Below are 16886 nucleotides of genomic sequence, written 5' to 3' on the forward strand. Positions count from 1 at the left end.
GAGTAGCCCATGAAGTGGCGACAGCGGGTTTCCTCTCTCAATATCTGCTTGGTCCTTAACCATATGTCTGACACCATATAACCGTAAATAAAATGTGTTGAGTGCGTCGTTAAATAAAACATGTCTGTCTTTCTTTCTTCAGATGCTCCTGCCCGCTTTAGACGATTAGACAGGTATATGTGACCATACGAAACAATATCGGGGGGTGGGGGGCGCACAATTAGACTGTGGCGAACAAAAGTTCTAGGGAGGGGTTGCTGCCCCGGGAAATACATTAACGAAAAGCAAATTCGCCTGAACCCCCCGCCCCAGCACATGTGTCTGACAATATCTATGGTGGAGGAGCAGATTCTCTAGTGTGTGTGTGTGTGTGGCGGGGGGGGGGGGGGGGCGGAAGAGGGCCACAAGCCATATTTTTTACTAAACAGAAAAAATAAACAACAAAGTTTGTCCTCAAATGGGGCCTTTAAATGTGTGGAGGTTGGCGTGGGGGTGCAGTATTTTACAATTCGTTTTACTCTATGGCCGATTACTGGGATCAAAACCCACCGGTGGGCCCATTGCGCTATTTTTCGTTCCAGCCAGTTCTCCACAGCTGGTGTAACAAAGGTCGCGGAATGTCCTATCCTGTCTGTGGGATGATGCGTATAAAAGATCCCTTGCTACTAATCAAAGAGTGGAGTGGCGACAGCGAGTTTCCTCTCTAATTGTCTCTGTGGCTCTTAACCAAATGCTCGAAACCATAGTTCGAGTTCTTCGTTAAATAAAACACTTCTTTCTGCCAGGAAGTAATTTGAGGATACGTAACAAAACAAAACAGAACACAAGTTCTCCATCTATGTTTATGGGCTTGGAATTGACTACTGCATTCTATGTGCTTTGACTGGCCTCGGTGGCGTCGTGGTTAGGCCATCGGTCTACAGGCTGGTAGGTACTGTGTTCAGATCCCAGTCGAGGCATGGGATTTTTAATCCAGATACCGACTCCAAACCCCGAGTGAGTGCTCCGCAAGGCTCAGTGGGTAGGTGTAAACTACTTGCACCGACCAGTGTTCCATAACTGGTTCAACAAAGGCCATGGTTTGTGCTATCCTGCCTGTGGGAAGCGCAAATAAAAGATCCCTTTGCTAATCGGAAAGAGTAGCCCATGTAGTGGCGACAGCAGGTTTCCTCTCAAACTCTGTGTGGTCCTTAACCATATGTCCGACGCCATATAACCGTAAATAAAATGTGTTGAGTGCATCGTTAAATAAAACATTTCTTTCTTGCTATGTGCTTTGACACATTTCAAACAGCAGTTCTCTTACTAGATCATTTATCTGAAAATTATAAAATATATATCCATTAACTTTTAAGATTTAAGGGTACATAATTTTACCCTCCATACCCTTTGGCAGAAACCCTGCGATTATCACACAGAATATCGGTCCCACTATAACTGAAAGAACTGATCGATGTCTCCTTTGGTGATTTAGGTATGCTTCAGCAAAAGTTCAAACTTCCCTCTTCGGATATGCACCCCTTTCATTTTGACATCCTCTCAGAAATCACAGTATATCGTGGAAATAACATTTTTTCTCATACAGAACAGCGTTTTGAAGTGGTTACATTTTCCCCTCTAGTGGTTGACAGTAAGAGAGATAAAATAATGTTGGAAAAGAGATAGATAGAGATAGAGAGAGAGAGAGAGAGAGAGAGAGAGAGAGAGAGAGAGAGAGAGAGAGAGAGAGAGAGAGAGAGAGAGAGAGAGAGAGAGAGAGAGAGAGAGAGAGAGAGAGAGAGACAGACAGACAGACAGACACACACAATCCCAGGCAGAGAAAGACAGGACAGACAGACACTGCAGGTTCCATGTACACAAGTGTTGGATGATAAGAAGACAACTCAACTGACAGCAAGCGTGGAGCACGGCCCTGGCAAGTAGTCTCATACCAATATGAAAATACTGCAGCTTCACCATTCTTCTCATCATCAATGTTTGCGATGTTGTGACAAATAATGTTTTTGTCCATGTGGTATAATAATGATAGATATACAGCAAAGTTAACAAGAGCCAATAACAACTTACTTTAATCTGAAGATAAAATTCACTAACTGCCAGTGCAAAGATTTTTTATCCCAAAGTTGCATAAAGGCAGCAATTTTTAAATTATATTTTTATTAACTTTATAACAAAAAGCATTATGCTGTACCTTCTTCCTTCCAATTTGTTATTTGTTTCAATATGACTGCTTTTATTTACAACCATTTTTGTGTAAACTGAAGTTAACTGAATGCTTAGTTTTATTATGGACACCCACAGTATCTCTCCCTAGGTTGGCAAGCTAAATAATAAAACATGCAATAAATAATAAACACTGTTATGGAGATGTTAAAATCACATTTTAATATACACATATATAAAAATGTACGATAAAATATTGATTAAAAATTATTCAATTAAAAAATAAAATAAAAACCCTAAGAATTAGTAATAGCAACATTCTAAGTTATAACAAGTTTCATTAAAATCATTTAACCCGTCAACAGGTCTGTCAGAGAGTATGTGAGAGGTGGGGGATAGCTATCACAATCTTCTTACTTATACATGTAGCTATCACAATCTTCTTACTTATAGCTATCACAATCTTCTTACTTATAGCTATTACAATCTTCTTACTTATAGCTATCACAATATTCTTACTTATAGCTATCACAATCTTCTTATAGCTATCACAATCTTCTTACTTATAGTTATCATAATCTTCTTACTTATAGCTATCACAACATGCTTACTTATAGCTATCACAATCTTCTTACTTATAGCTACCACAATATTCTTATTTATAGCTATCACAATACTTATGTTTTTAATAAATCTGGGTCAAAAAGATGACAAAGATGTATGAACTTGCAAACATGTCTTGGGAATGAAACCTACCGGAATTCTCTAGCATTTAAAATGTCAACGAAGTTATTATGTTATTATACAACATTTACTCAAAGCATAAATCAGTGTATTTTCATTACTTAACCAAACATTTTGGGTCTAATTTAAAAAACCTGTTTTTGTCATGTGTGTAACCAAATATATACTGAACAGCATTGAAAATACACCACCAGATGATGACAACAAATGTGAATGGGGTGTATATCAGCATTAAAAATATCAATGAATAAGTAAAGTACTACCGTATAGACCATGCATGATGACAAATAACTTACAAAAACAATTGCCTGAACACTCCATGAAACACAACACCAAAACACAACATATTGCATGCATAGTATGAAAAACGTAAATTTAATGTGCAAATCATGCTGACTGGGGCTATAAAAGATGGTCTCTGAAAAGCCACTTTCATTTATGAAGTAATATTTGAGGGAACGTTGACAAGTGATGGCAAGGTTGACAGCTGAGAAATGTGAACGTGCCTTAGGCATGCTTCAAGTCGGCATTTCGAGTAGTCATCGCACAGTGGTTTGGATGCCACCATTCAGCAATCACTAGACTCCACAGACCAGCAGACAGGAACTACCAGGGACTGTCCACGTCCAGGCTAATGCTGTGTTACGAAACCACGACAGGATCGCCATATTGTTCACCTCCATATTCGTGATCGAACGCTGCTAGCTGCCAGGACTGCACCAACTGTTCACGGTCAACAAGGAATTATCAGCGCAGACACTGTGTGTCGCCGTCATCGCTCTGCTGAGCTGCGTGCTCAACGACCATATGTTGGACCTATCTTGACTGATCGACATCAAAATGAGCGCCGATGTTTGGCAGGAAGGTATCGTCATTGGAGATTACAACGTTGGCATGGCGTGCTATTCTCTTACGAATCCCGTTTCCATTTAAGGAATACTGATGGTCGTTTGTGGGTGTGGCCTAAACGTGGAGAATGTTACCACAATGACTGCCTTGTCCAGACAGGTCGATGGGGTGGAGGAAGTGTCATGGTGTGGGGCGGGATCAGTTATTATCACTGAACAGCACTCCATGTTTGCCGTGGCAGAATGAATGCCATTTACTACCGGGATAACCTCTTGCAAAATCACATCATTCCCTTTCATCAGCATTGGGATATGCACACATTTCAGCGCGACAACGCCCACGCGCACACAAGAAAAACATTTATTGCTCAGGTATTCTTTTCGAACCCAAACATTTCTTGGTGGTGCGTTTTCAATGCTGTTCAGTATATTTACAATGCTTAAAAACCAGCATTTAAGAAAAACATTAGCTGAATTTCTGAAGCTTGTTTTTCTTAAATGAAGGTGTTTAAGCATTGAAAATGTCTGTAGATACACAAGTGTAAGAAAGAAAAAAACGGGATTTGTAAATTAGGCCCCTATTTTCTACATAATATTGTCTTTAAAATGAAATTTAAACATACTTTTCAACTAAAAGATATTTACGACGCTAGAGCTTGTAGATAAATCAATTTCTGGGGCCTAATTCACCAAACTCTCGCAATTTTGTGATCTCGCAGTGCAATGCTAAAAGACTTACAAAGAGGATGCTTTGTTGTCTAGCAGAGCCTAAGAGACCTTTGTGAATTAGGCCCCAGGTTAACTTATAGGTCACATAGTAATTGATTTAATAATATGTGATTTCTGTCGATAAAAATATCTGCCACTTGGAAACATCTAAACAAAGCCAGCTAACTGAAGACAGTCTCTTAAAGGTGTGAACATTTTGCACCGAGTATAAACACTGAAATGTTTAATGACATTCCAGCATAGTACAGGCCTAGAGGAAAGGACATTTTAAGTAGCTGAAGGAGGGATATTTAAGTCTTGGGGGCAAAACATTTAAGGGAGGATAGAGCAAGAGATATTTAGGTGGCAAGAAATATCATTTCCTAGTATCTAAAGAAGAAAACAGTAGCACTAAAGAAAACGTGTGTGTATGGGGGTGGGGATGGAGGTGAGAGCTGAGGGGTCTGTTGCACCTGTCACTCTAGTTCCTCCAGGCCTGTACTCTTTAATCAGCAGCTATAACATGAACAAATGCTAAATGTAATACATGATCCAGAGAAAGAAGAAAACAGTAGGACTAAAGAAAACGTGTGTGTATGGGAGGGGGGTGGAGGTGAGAGCTGAGGGGTCTGTTGCACCTGTCCCTCTAGTTCCTCTAGGCCTGTACTCTTTAATCAGCAGCTATAACATGAACAAATGCTAAATGTAATACATGATCCAGAGAAAAAAAAATGTAGGAAAATTAAAGAAAAAAGGTTACGGTTTGTTTTGTTTAATAACACCACTAGTGCATACTCATTTACTGATCACCGGCTATTGGACATCAAACATGAATTTTCAACTCGTAGTCTTTGTGGAAATCTTTGTGGTAAAGCACTATGCTTGATGCGCAGTCGGTCTAGGATCAATCCCTGTCATTCCTGCCAAAACATCACGACTGGTATATTAAAGGACATGGTATGTGCTATCCTGTCTGTGGGAGGGTTTATATAAAAGACCCCTTGCTCCTAATAGAAAAATGTAGCGGGTTTCCTCTCTAAGACAATATGTCAAAATTATCAAATGTTTGACATGCAACAGCCGATGATTAATAAATCAATCAATGTGCTCTAGTGATGTCGTTAAACAAAACAAACTTTAACTCTAAAGATTAAATGTCAGAATTACCAAATGACATCCAACAGCCGATGATTAATAAATCTATCAATGTGCTCTAGTGGTGTCGTTAAACAAAACAAACTTTAACTCTAAGACTAAATGTGAAAATTACAAAATGATTGACATCCAACAGCCGATGATTAATAAATCAATCAATGTGCTCTAGTGGTGTCGTTAAACAAAACAAACTTTAACTCTAAAGATTAAATGTCAGAATTACCAAATGACATCCAACAGCCGATGATTAATAAATCAATCAATGTGCTCTAGTGGTGTCGTTAAACAAAACAAACTTTAAGACTAAATGTGAAAATTACAAAATGATTGACATCCAACAGCCGATGATGAATAAATCAATGTGCTCTAGTGGTGTCATTAAACAAAACAAACTTTTAAATGAAACCCTTGAGAAGTTCGGGTACATGTATATTCTAACCACTCGTATAACGGAAATATTGTGGAAGGAAGACAGGAAGGAAGAAATGTTTTATTTAACGACGCACTCAACACATTTTATTTATGGTTATATAGCGTCAGACATATGGGTAAGGACCACACAGATATTGAGAGAGGAAACCAGGTGTTGCCACTTCATGGGCTACTCTGTTCGATTATCAGCAAGGGATCTTTCATATGCACCATCCCACAGACAGGATAGTACATACCACAGCCTTTGTGTTGCAGAAGGGTTCATTTGCAGAAAACCAGTCATTACAGATGATTATTGATGAAACTCCAATATTACAAGAAGGTTGCCAATTGTTCAGTTACCTGAATTCTGAGATCAAAGTGCAAAACATAAATACTCGATTATTCACATAATCATGCTTTGCTAATCTGTTAACCAAATTCTTAAACAAATTTACTTCAACAGAATTCTTCCAAATATAAATATGCATAAATTAGTTGCACATAAAAATAACGACATCACAGAATTCCTCCAAATATAAACATAAAATAATGATTTCACAGACAGGAATGATTTATGACATCAATCAAAAACAGTTTTGTTTTTCCTGTGCTATGACGGTCAAGAATCCACTTCCTGTATGTCCAAAAAGCAGACATCTTTGACCTGTTAAAGTTAAAGAAGAAATCATTTAAAGTTTCATGTTGCCAAACTTCAAACTATCATTTATTACTGCAAAATATAAACACAACAGTTATTACACTAGTAATAAACTAACAATCTTGTTTATGATATCATATATTAAGGTCTAAAAAGAGAAGAAAAAACCAGTATGTTTCCGGGGAACTGGCTGGAACAAAAAATAGCCCAGTGGGCCTTTTTGAACAGTTAACCTGCAATAGCTATCTCACTTTCCAATGACATCACTAGATTTGTGGGTGTTATTGTTGATTTGGTTCCCACAAAACAATGTTTATTAACCAATCACATTACAGAACATATTCACCATCAGTTTTTCAATTATAGTTATACTTTTACCCATAATTTGCAATTTATATGCATCAAGAACGATAAATTCAGACACATGTGCAGGACATTGTGCAGGGAAGGGGTGTTAACTGTGGTAAGCAAAGGTTTTAGAGGGGTCAGGTCATACTTCCCTGCAAAAAAGTATTAAAAAAAGAAAATTTGCTTGAAGTGTACATGTGTGTCTCTGTGTGTGTGTGTGTGTCCGTCTCCGTCTGTCTGTGTGTCTCTGTGGGCGTGTGTCTGTCTGTCTGTGTGTGTCTGTCTGAGTGTGTGTGCGTGCGCGCATGTGTGTGTTTCAACCCCAAAATCTTTCTCCGCACATGCACCTGAAATCAGCGATGATGACCCCTCTTCAACTTACCTGTCATGGAATACTGCCCTGGGTCCCAGCAGTTGTTACTGTTTAATGCGGAGAATAACAGCAGCTAGAAGCAGTAGACCAGCACTCCAGCCGATAGTTATCAGATAACCGCGCCACACTAGGAAGGCCGTGATGTCCCAACCTGGAACAAATCATTTAGAGGCTTACTTTATAATAAAGTCAACACCAGCAGTTGTTACTGTTTAATGCGGAGAATAACAGCAGCTAGAAGCAGTAGACCAGTACTCCAGCCGATAGTTATCAGATAACCGCGCCACACTAGGAAGGCCGTGATGTCCCAACCTGGAACAAATCATTTAGAGGATAACTTTATAATAAAGTCAACACCAGCAGTTGTTACTGTTTAATGCGGAGAATAACAGCAGCTAGAAGCAGTAGACCAGTACTCCAGCCGATAGTTATCAGATAGCCGCGCCACACTAGGAAGGCCGTGATGTCCCAACCTGGAATAAATCATTTAGAGGATAACTTTATAATAAAGTCAACACCAGCAGTTGTTACTGTTTAATGCGGAGAATAACAGCAGCTAGAAGCAGTAGACCAGCACTCCAGCCGATAGTTATCAGATAACCGCGCCACACTAGGAAGGCCGTGATGTCCCAACCTGGAACAAATCATTTAGAGGATAACTTTATAATAAAGTCAACACCAGCAGTTGTTACTGTTTAATGCGGAGAATAACAGCAGCTAGAAGCAGTAGACCAGTACTCCAGCCGATAGTTATCAGATAACCGCGCCACACTAGGAAGGCCGTGATGTCCCAACCTGGAACAAATCATTTAGAGGATAACTTTATAATAAAGTCAACACCAGCAGTTGTTACTGTTTAATGCGGAGAATAACAGCAGCTAGAAGCAGTAGACCAGTACTCCAGCCGATAGTTATCAGATAACCGCGCCACACTAGGAAGGCCGTGATGTCCCAATAATAAAGTCAACACCAGCAGTTGTTACCTGGAACAAATCATTTAGAGGATAACTTTATAATAAAGTCAACACCAGCAGTTGTTACTGTTTAATGCGGAGAATAACAGCAGCTAGAAGCAGTAGACCAGTACTCCAGCCGATAGTTATCAGATAACCGCGCCACACTAGGAAGGCCGTGATGTCCCAACCTGGAATAAATCATTTAGAGGATAACTTTATAATAACGAAAGGAAATGGTTTTATTTAACGATGCACTCAACACGTTTTATTTATGGATATATGGCATCAGACATATGGTTAAGGAAATAGTGTCATATCTAGACAAGTGGGTGGGGGTGGGATGTTGCTCAGTAGGTAGAAAGAAATGTTTTACTTAATGACACACTCAACACATTTTATTTACGGATATATGGCATCAGACATATGGTTAAGTACCACACAGATATTGAGAGAGGAAACGCGCTGTCGCCACTTCATGGGCTACTCTTTTCGATTAGCAGCAAGGAACCTTTTATGCACCATCCCATAGACAACATAGCACATACCACGGCCTTTGATGTACCAGTTGTGGTGCACTGGCTGGTGCAAGAAATAGCCCAATGGGCCCACTGACGGGGATCGATCCCAAACCGACTGCGCATCAATTGAGCACTTTACCACTGGGCTACGTCTCACCCCCTAACTTGATAATAAAGTCAAATCAAAACAAGACACAAATCTTATTTTGTCAAGTTAAAGTCAAATATCAGGATTACGTATGATTTTATGAAGGTTCAAGCAAGCACGCCCCAGTGACTAAGTCTGGAACAAGAGTATTGCCAATAAAGGTTCAAGCACGCCCACCCCAGTGACTAAGTCTGGAACGAGAGTATTGCCAATAAAGGTTCAAGCACGCCCACCCCAGTGACTAAGTCTGGAACGAGAGTATTGCCAATAAAGGTTCAAGCACGCCCACCCCAGTGACTAAGTCTGGAACAAGAGTATTGCCAATAAAGGTTCAAGCACGCCCCAGTGACTAAGTCTGAAACAAGAGTATTGCCAATAAAGGTTCAAGCACGCCCACCCCAGTGACTAAGTCTGGAACAAGAGTATTGCCAATAAAGGTTCAAGCACGCACGCCCACCCCAGTGACTAAGTCTGGAACAAGAGTATTGCCAATAAAGGTTCAAGCACGCCCCAGTGACTAAGTCTGAAACAAGAGTATTGCCAATAAAGGTTCAAGCACGCCCACCCCAGTGACTAAGTCTGGAACGAGAGTATTGCCAATAAAGGTTCAAGCACGCCCACCCCAGTGACTAAGTCTGAAACAAGAGTATTGCCAATAAAGGTTCAAGCACGCCCACCCCAGTGACTAAGTCTGGAACAAGAGTATTGCCAATAAAGGTTCAAGCACGCACGCCCCAGTGACTAAGTCTGCAACAAGAGTATTGCCAATAAAGGTTCAAGCACGCCCACTAAGTCTGGAACAAGAGTATTGCCAATAAAGGTTCAAGCCGCCCACCCCAGTGACTAAGTCTGGAACAAGAGTATTGCCAATAAAGGTTCAAGCACGCCCACCCCAGTGACTAAGTCTGGAACAAGAGTATTGCCAATAAAGGTTCAAGCACGCACACCCCAGTGACTAAGTCTGGAACAAGAGTATTGCCAATAAAGGTTCAAGCACGCCCACCCCAGTGACTAAGTCTGGAACGAGAGTATTGCCAATAAAGGTTCAAGCACGCACGCCCCAGTGACTAAGTCTGGAACGAGAGTATTGCCAATAAAGGTTCAAGCACGCCCCAGTGACTAAGTCTGAAACAAGAGTATTGCCAATAAAGGTTCAAGCACGCCCACCCCAGTGACTAAGTCTGGAACAAGAGTATTGCCAATAAAGGTTCAAGCACGCCCACCCCAGTGACTAAGTCTGGAACGAGAGTATTGCCAATAAAGGTTCAAGCACGCACGCCCCAGTGACTAAGTCTGGAACGAGAGTATTGCCAATAAAGGTTCAAGCACGCCCGCCCCAGTGACTAAGTCTGAAACAAGAGTATTGCCAATAGAGGTTCAAGCACGCCCACCCCAGTGACTACGTCTGGAACAAGAGTATTGCCAATAAAGGTTCAAGCACGCCCACCCCAGTGACTAAGTCTGAAACAAGAGTATTGCCAATAAAGGTTCAAGCACGCCCGCCCCAGTGACTAAGTCTGGAACAAGAGTATTGCCAATAAAGGTTCAAGCACGCCCACCCCAGTGACTAAGTCTGGAACAAGAGTATTGCCAATAAAGGTTCAAGCACGCACGCCCCAGTGACTAAGTCTGGAACAAGAGTATTGCCAATAAAGGTTCAAGTACGCCCACCCCAGTGACTAAGTCTGGAACAAGAGTATTGCCAATAAAGGTTCAAGCACGCACGCCCCAGTGACTAAGTCTGGAACAAGAGTATTGCCAATAAAGGTTCAAGCATGCCCACCCCAGTGACTAAGTCTGGAACAAGAGTATTGCCAATAAAGGTTCAAGCACGCACGCCCCAGTGACTAAGTCTGGAACAAGAGTATTGCCAATAGAGGTTCAAGCACGCCCACCCCAGTGACTAAGTCTGGAACAAGAGTATTGCCAATAAAGGTTCAAGCACGCACGCCCCAGTGACTAAGTCTGGAACAAGAGTATTGCCAATAAAGGTTCAAGGACGCACGCCCCAGTGACTAAGTCTGGAACAAGAATATTGCCAATAAAGGTTCAAGCACGCCCACCCCAGTGACTAAGTCTGAAACAAGAGTATTGCCAATAAAGGTTCAAGCACGCACGCCCCAGTGACTAAGTCTGCAACAAGAGTATTGCTAATAAAGGTTCAAGCACGCACGCCCACCCCAGTGACTAAGTCTGGAACAAGAGTATTGCCAATAAAGGTTCAAGCACGCACGCCCCAGTGACTAAGTCTGGAACAAGAGTATTGCCAATAAAGGTTCAAGCACGGCCACCCCAGTGACTAAGTCTGGAACAAGAGTATTGCCAATAAAGGTTCAAGCACGCACGCCCCAGTGACTAAGTCTGGAACGAGAGTATTGCCAATAAAGGTTCAAGCACGCACGCCCCAGTGACTAAGTCTGGAACAAGAGTATTGCCAATAAAGGTTCAAGCACGGCCACCCCAGTGACTAAGTCTGGAACAAGAGTATTGCCAATAAAGGTTCAAGCACGCCCACCCCAGTGACTAAGTCTGGAACGAGAGTATTGCCAATAAAGGTTCAAGCACGCACGCCCCAGTGACTAAGTCTGGAACAAGAGTATTGCCAATAAAGGTTCAAGCACGCCCGCCCCAGTGACTAAGTCTGGAACAAGAGTATTGCCAATAAAGGTTCAAGCATGCCCACCCCAGTGACTAAGTCTGGAACAAGAGTATTGCCAATAAAGGTTCAAGCACGCCCGCCCCAGTGAATAAGTCTGGAACAAGAGTATTGCCAATAAAGGTTCAAGCACGCCCACCCCAGTGACTAAGTCTGGAACAAGAGTATTGCCAATAAAGGTTCAAGAACGCCCACCCCAGTGACTAAGTCTGGAACAAGAGTATTGCCAATAAAGGGTATTTCAATTTCATAAAAACTATTGAAAGATCCTGCATTAAAAATCATCTTTGGCTCAAAGGAATTTTTATATTTGCTTTACAATGAGTTACATTATGTAGCTCCCTTGAATAGTGACATAATTTGTGTGCAGCTGTGTAATGTACACAGAAAATGTGTTTTTCCCCTACTCGATATATATAAATTGAGAATCTGTCTAAAGTCCCTGCCCACTATAGACTATACCCTCCCCCACCCCCATCGCCACTTTAAACCTTATTCGTATAGGCATGCTTCTTGTTAATATTTCGAGAAATTCATGCTTAGTGAACAGTATTCTCGGGCTTTGAAATAAAAACCAACAAGAGACCTTACCTCTACCGGGGGGGGGGGGGGGGGGGAGAGAGAGATGATCTACACACACACACACCCATTTCAGACCTTGTTCCTATGGGCATGCTTTTAGGTAATATTTCAAGGAATTAATGTTTCGCGAGTAGTATTCTTGGGCTTTGAAACAAAAATCAACAAGAGACCTGACCTCTACTTGTGGGAAAGAAAGAAATGTTTTATTTAACGACACACTCAACACATTTTATTTACAGTTATATGGCGTCAGACATATGGTTAAGGACCACACAGATTTTGAGAGGAAACCCGCTGTCACCACTACATGGGCTACTCTTTCCTATTAGCAGCAAGGGATAGCACAAGCTATGGCCTTTGTTGAACCAGTTATGGATCACTGGTCGGTGCAAGTGGTTTACACCTACCCATTGAGCCTTGCGGAACACTCACTCAGGGTTTGGAGTCGGTATGTGGATTAAAAATCCCATGCCTTGACTGGGATCCGAACCCAGTACCTACCAGCCTGTAGACCGATGGCCTAACCACTACGCCAACAAGAGACCTGACCTCTACTTGTGTGTGTGTGTGTGTGTGTGGGGGGGGGGGGGAAGAAGAGAGATGATCTAGCTCAGTCGGTAGAGCACTCGCCTGACATGCTTGCATCGTGGGATCAAACCACCTCAGTGGGTGGACCCTTTCTTTAATTGTTTTTTTCCCATCCCAACCAGTGCGACACAACTGGTATATTAAAGTCTGTGGAATGTGCTGTCCTGTCTGTGGGATGATGCATATAATAGACCCCTTGATGCTAATGGAAAAATGTAGCAAGTTTCCTCTGAAGACTACGAGTCGAAATTACCAAATGTTTGACATACAACAGCTGATGATTAATAAATCAGTGTGCTCTAGTGGTGTCGTTAAACAAAGCAAACTGCAACTTTACCTCTACTGAGCACGGATCTCATGGCCTCGGAAGCGTAGGTCATCGGTAAACAAACACTGATATATCGCAGCCATTCGGGGATGGCCTCTATAGGCCAGATGACGCCTGCAAAATAAAACCATAAACGCTATAAATCTACGATCCAATAAACAGTGATTTTCATGTCACAAATAGAAAAACAAATCTTACCATATGTTTGACATCCAATAAACAGTGATTTTCATGTCACAAACAGTAAAACAAATCTTACCATATGTTTGACATCCAATAAACAGTGATTTTCAAGTCACAAATAGAAAAACAAATCTTACCATAAGTTTGACATCCAATAGCAGATGATTAATAAATCAATGTGGTCTAATGTGTTGTTAAAACAAACTTACTGTATTCAATCAATATTTAAAAAGACCCATATAATACTACAATCCAGAGCAAAAGAAACAACAGAAAGAGAAAAGAAACAAATAAAAGAATCCATGTGTGACTATTGTATTTGAAATTGCAGACACCAATCAGACTGATGCAATGCGTTACAAGTCACCAAGTTCTTAGCAGTAGTGAGAAGTCAAAGTGACCATAATATAATATTTACTTTCATTGTAATACAAAAAAAAATGTGGGTTAAATTTTATCACTGAAAGTAGTATTTAACAAGCATTCTGAGAGTTGCTTAGCTACCTGTCCCCCCCCCCCCCCCCAAGTCAAGGGCTGTAACTATGTCAAACATGGTCAAGTTCCATTTTTCATTATTATGGTGCTTGAATAAATTGTCATGAAAATCAAATTTGATCTGGCTATAACTCAAGTGAAAATAGGGTAAATCCCCATGCAAGTCAAACTTGATCTACATGTATAAATATGTTCATGATAAAACTACACATGATATTTCACATCATTAGTTTGAGACATTATGTTTCATTTCAACTTATTTCGTGCTTATATCCAATTAAGGTTCAAGCAAACTGTCCTGGGCACACACCTCAGCTATCTGAGCTGTCTGTCCAGGACAGTGGGTTAGTTGTTAGTGGTTAGTGAGAGAGAAGATGGTGTAGTGGTCTTACACCTACCCACTGAGTCGTTAAAACTCGCACTGGGTGGGAGCCGGTACCGGGCAGTGAACCACTGTACCTACCATCCTTATGTCCGATGGCTTAAACCACGACACCACTGAGGCCAGTGAGACATTACAACACAAAAGTCCACAAAGCTATACGTGCAAAGTGCATATGAAAGATACCGTACTGCTAAATTAAATGTAATAATGTGCAGAATTATTAAATGTTTGACATTCAAGAGCCACTGATTTATTATAATAAAACTTTTCTAGTAGTGTCGTTAAACAAAACAATCTTTTATTCATCAGCAACGTCTATATATGTTCATGAAAATATTTTTAAAATGTCTTTGTCTCTATGTTACATTTTTTTAACTCTGCATGAACAGTAAAGTACACTTAGAATGAACACGCTTACTACTAACTACTGCATACAACAAACTTGTTGTAATGTCCTGTTTTCTCATGCTATATATCATTAATAAATTTTAATATATATAGAACGAATTATGTATAATGAATTAACTTTTCTTTTAAAATGAACAAAATATTTGGTCCCAAATTGTGAATTTCAGTGTAAATTAGTGTTTATACAATGAACCAAACATAAATAAAATGTTACTTAAGGCAAAAACTGCAGTGCAGCAAACATGACCATACTGAACATATTAAAGTGTTTATTGTTGACAATAAATTGTGTTAAAATTTGTGTAAGCTATATTAAGATGTTTTAAATGAGAAAAAATCCAATATGGATGACTTTGGAAATAAAAACGGCCAACGTTTTCAAATGTGTACAGCAAACTACTGCTATAACGAACTAATTATCATTGTTCCTTGCAGTTCGTTATAAGAGTACTTTGCTGTACTTGAATACTTCCTGGACCTACCACTGAGTAGCAACATCGGGTAAACCGAGCCGAGAGCTAGCTGAATGGCCGATTCTTCCTTGTCACACACAACGGAAAACACCATCCCTGTCATGTATAGAAATAACCACTTATTAAAAACACCATCCCTGTCAGGTATAGAAATAATCACTTATTAAAAACACCATCCCTGTCCAGACCTGTCAACCCTCCCGGATTCCGCAGGAGTCTCCCGGTATTTGATCAAATCTCCTTTCACCTGTGCGGGAGACAGTTTCTCCTGTTAAATGACATTTTTGTAAGCATAAAAAAAAAAATCGATCCTCTTTTGTCAAAATAACAGAAGGGAAGTAACTCTGCCTTTTTTTTCTCATTCGGAAAATGTCGACTACTTTCGGTTTCCGAGAATGTAACAGGCCGAATTGTCCCGACTGTTTAACCTTTGCCGAAGTGAGAATTGTGGGATAGCCTATTTATATTGTTAAAAAAGCACATAAGTTTATAAAATGACGTGTTATTATAATGTTTGTTGTCATCGTAATGGCTACGAAGCGTGTGTCGCTAATTCAACAGGCTGTGTATTGACATTCAGTGTTGCCATATAATAAAAAAAACCTATCCAATTTAGTTCTAATAACACCTCTGAATTGTAAAATGTCTTCCCACTGGATTACATAATGATAATGCAACTATGACGAATCTGAACTGCCAGACTCCCGAGTTGACAGCGATACACATGTATGTTAAAATCACGTCACAGCAAGACAACGAAAAGACCAATTAGCTGTATAAACCAACTTGTGTCAGTTAATTTTGTATGTTTGTGCGGTAAAATGTTGGTTATAAGGGTACACTTCAAGAAATAATTTTTGTACAATTAAAAAATGTTGTATTTGACTTTGACATAAAGTTACTCACGGAAATGGGTATAATTCCGGTATATTTCACATGATGTCCGTAATGAGGTTTTACTTATGATTAATGAAAATACAATGTTTATTGCATCATTATAATGATTTTAAATAAGTACCACGCCACCATTCCTCATTATAGTAAAAACTGAATATTAATTTATAAGATTTATATAAATTTGTCTTTGGTACTTAGGTACACTAACCACAAATGATAATGTAACGCAACCTGTAAGGCTGTAAGTGTAATACCGTAAATGTACTAATTAAATGTTTTATTTCTTGTTCATGTTCTTAACATTTTTGGATAATTTTTTTTAAAATATGTATTAAATCATAATAATATTTAAATCTCCTGCTTTTTCAACACACACCTCCTGCTTTCTCTTCACTAAAGGTTGACAGGTCTGTCCCTGTCATGTATAGAAATAACCACTTATTAAAAAACCCATCCCTGTCATGTATAGAAATAACCACTTATTAAAAACACCATCCCTGTCATGTATAGAAATAACCACTTATTAAAAACACCATCCCTGTCATGTACAGAAATAACCACTTGTTAAAAACACAATCCCTGTCATGTACAAAATTAACCACTTATTAAAAACACCATCCCTGTCATGTATAGAAATAACCACTTGTTAAAAACACCATCCCTGTCATGTATAGAAATAACCACTTGTTAAAAACACAATCCCTGTCATGTACAAAATTAACCACTTATTAAAAACACCATCTCTGTCATGTACAAAAATAACCAAAAATAATTTGAGGGTACCTAGTTAAAAAGAAAACAGATCATAAGTCCGGTACTTCTACTTGGTGGTTATGGGTCTGAAACGTTTTCAAATTT

General features: G+C 39.9%; 1 protein-coding gene across 3 annotated transcripts in view; it reads right to left on the reverse strand.

Annotated features, from left to right (window-relative positions):
* Nucleotides 1–5894: 5894 nt before the first annotated feature.
* The window catches only part of LOC121386772 (ABC transporter G family member 20-like), an 85719-nt gene continuing 74727 nt past the window's right edge, over nucleotides 5895–16886 (reverse strand). For 2 of the 3 annotated variants that reach the window (XM_041517783.1, XM_041517781.1), the window contains exons 18-21: nucleotides 15141–15227; nucleotides 13197–13301; nucleotides 8395–8555; nucleotides 7909–8206 (exon numbers count right to left, since the gene is read on the reverse strand). In XM_041517783.1, coding sequence (XP_041373717.1) covers nucleotides 8449–8555; nucleotides 13197–13301; nucleotides 15141–15227 — 299 coding nt within the window. In that variant the 3' untranslated portion in view covers nucleotides 7909–8206; nucleotides 8395–8448. Of the gene's footprint in view, nucleotides 6697–7420; nucleotides 8207–8394; nucleotides 8556–13196; nucleotides 13302–15140; nucleotides 15228–16886 lie in introns of those variants that run through there. The other variant, XM_041517782.1, reaches the window with a different exon arrangement.

This window comes from Gigantopelta aegis, chromosome 12 (assembly GCF_016097555.1).
Source record: "Gigantopelta aegis isolate Gae_Host chromosome 12, Gae_host_genome, whole genome shotgun sequence".
In the NCBI taxonomy this organism is placed as follows: domain Eukaryota; kingdom Metazoa; phylum Mollusca; class Gastropoda; order Neomphalida; family Peltospiridae; genus Gigantopelta; species Gigantopelta aegis.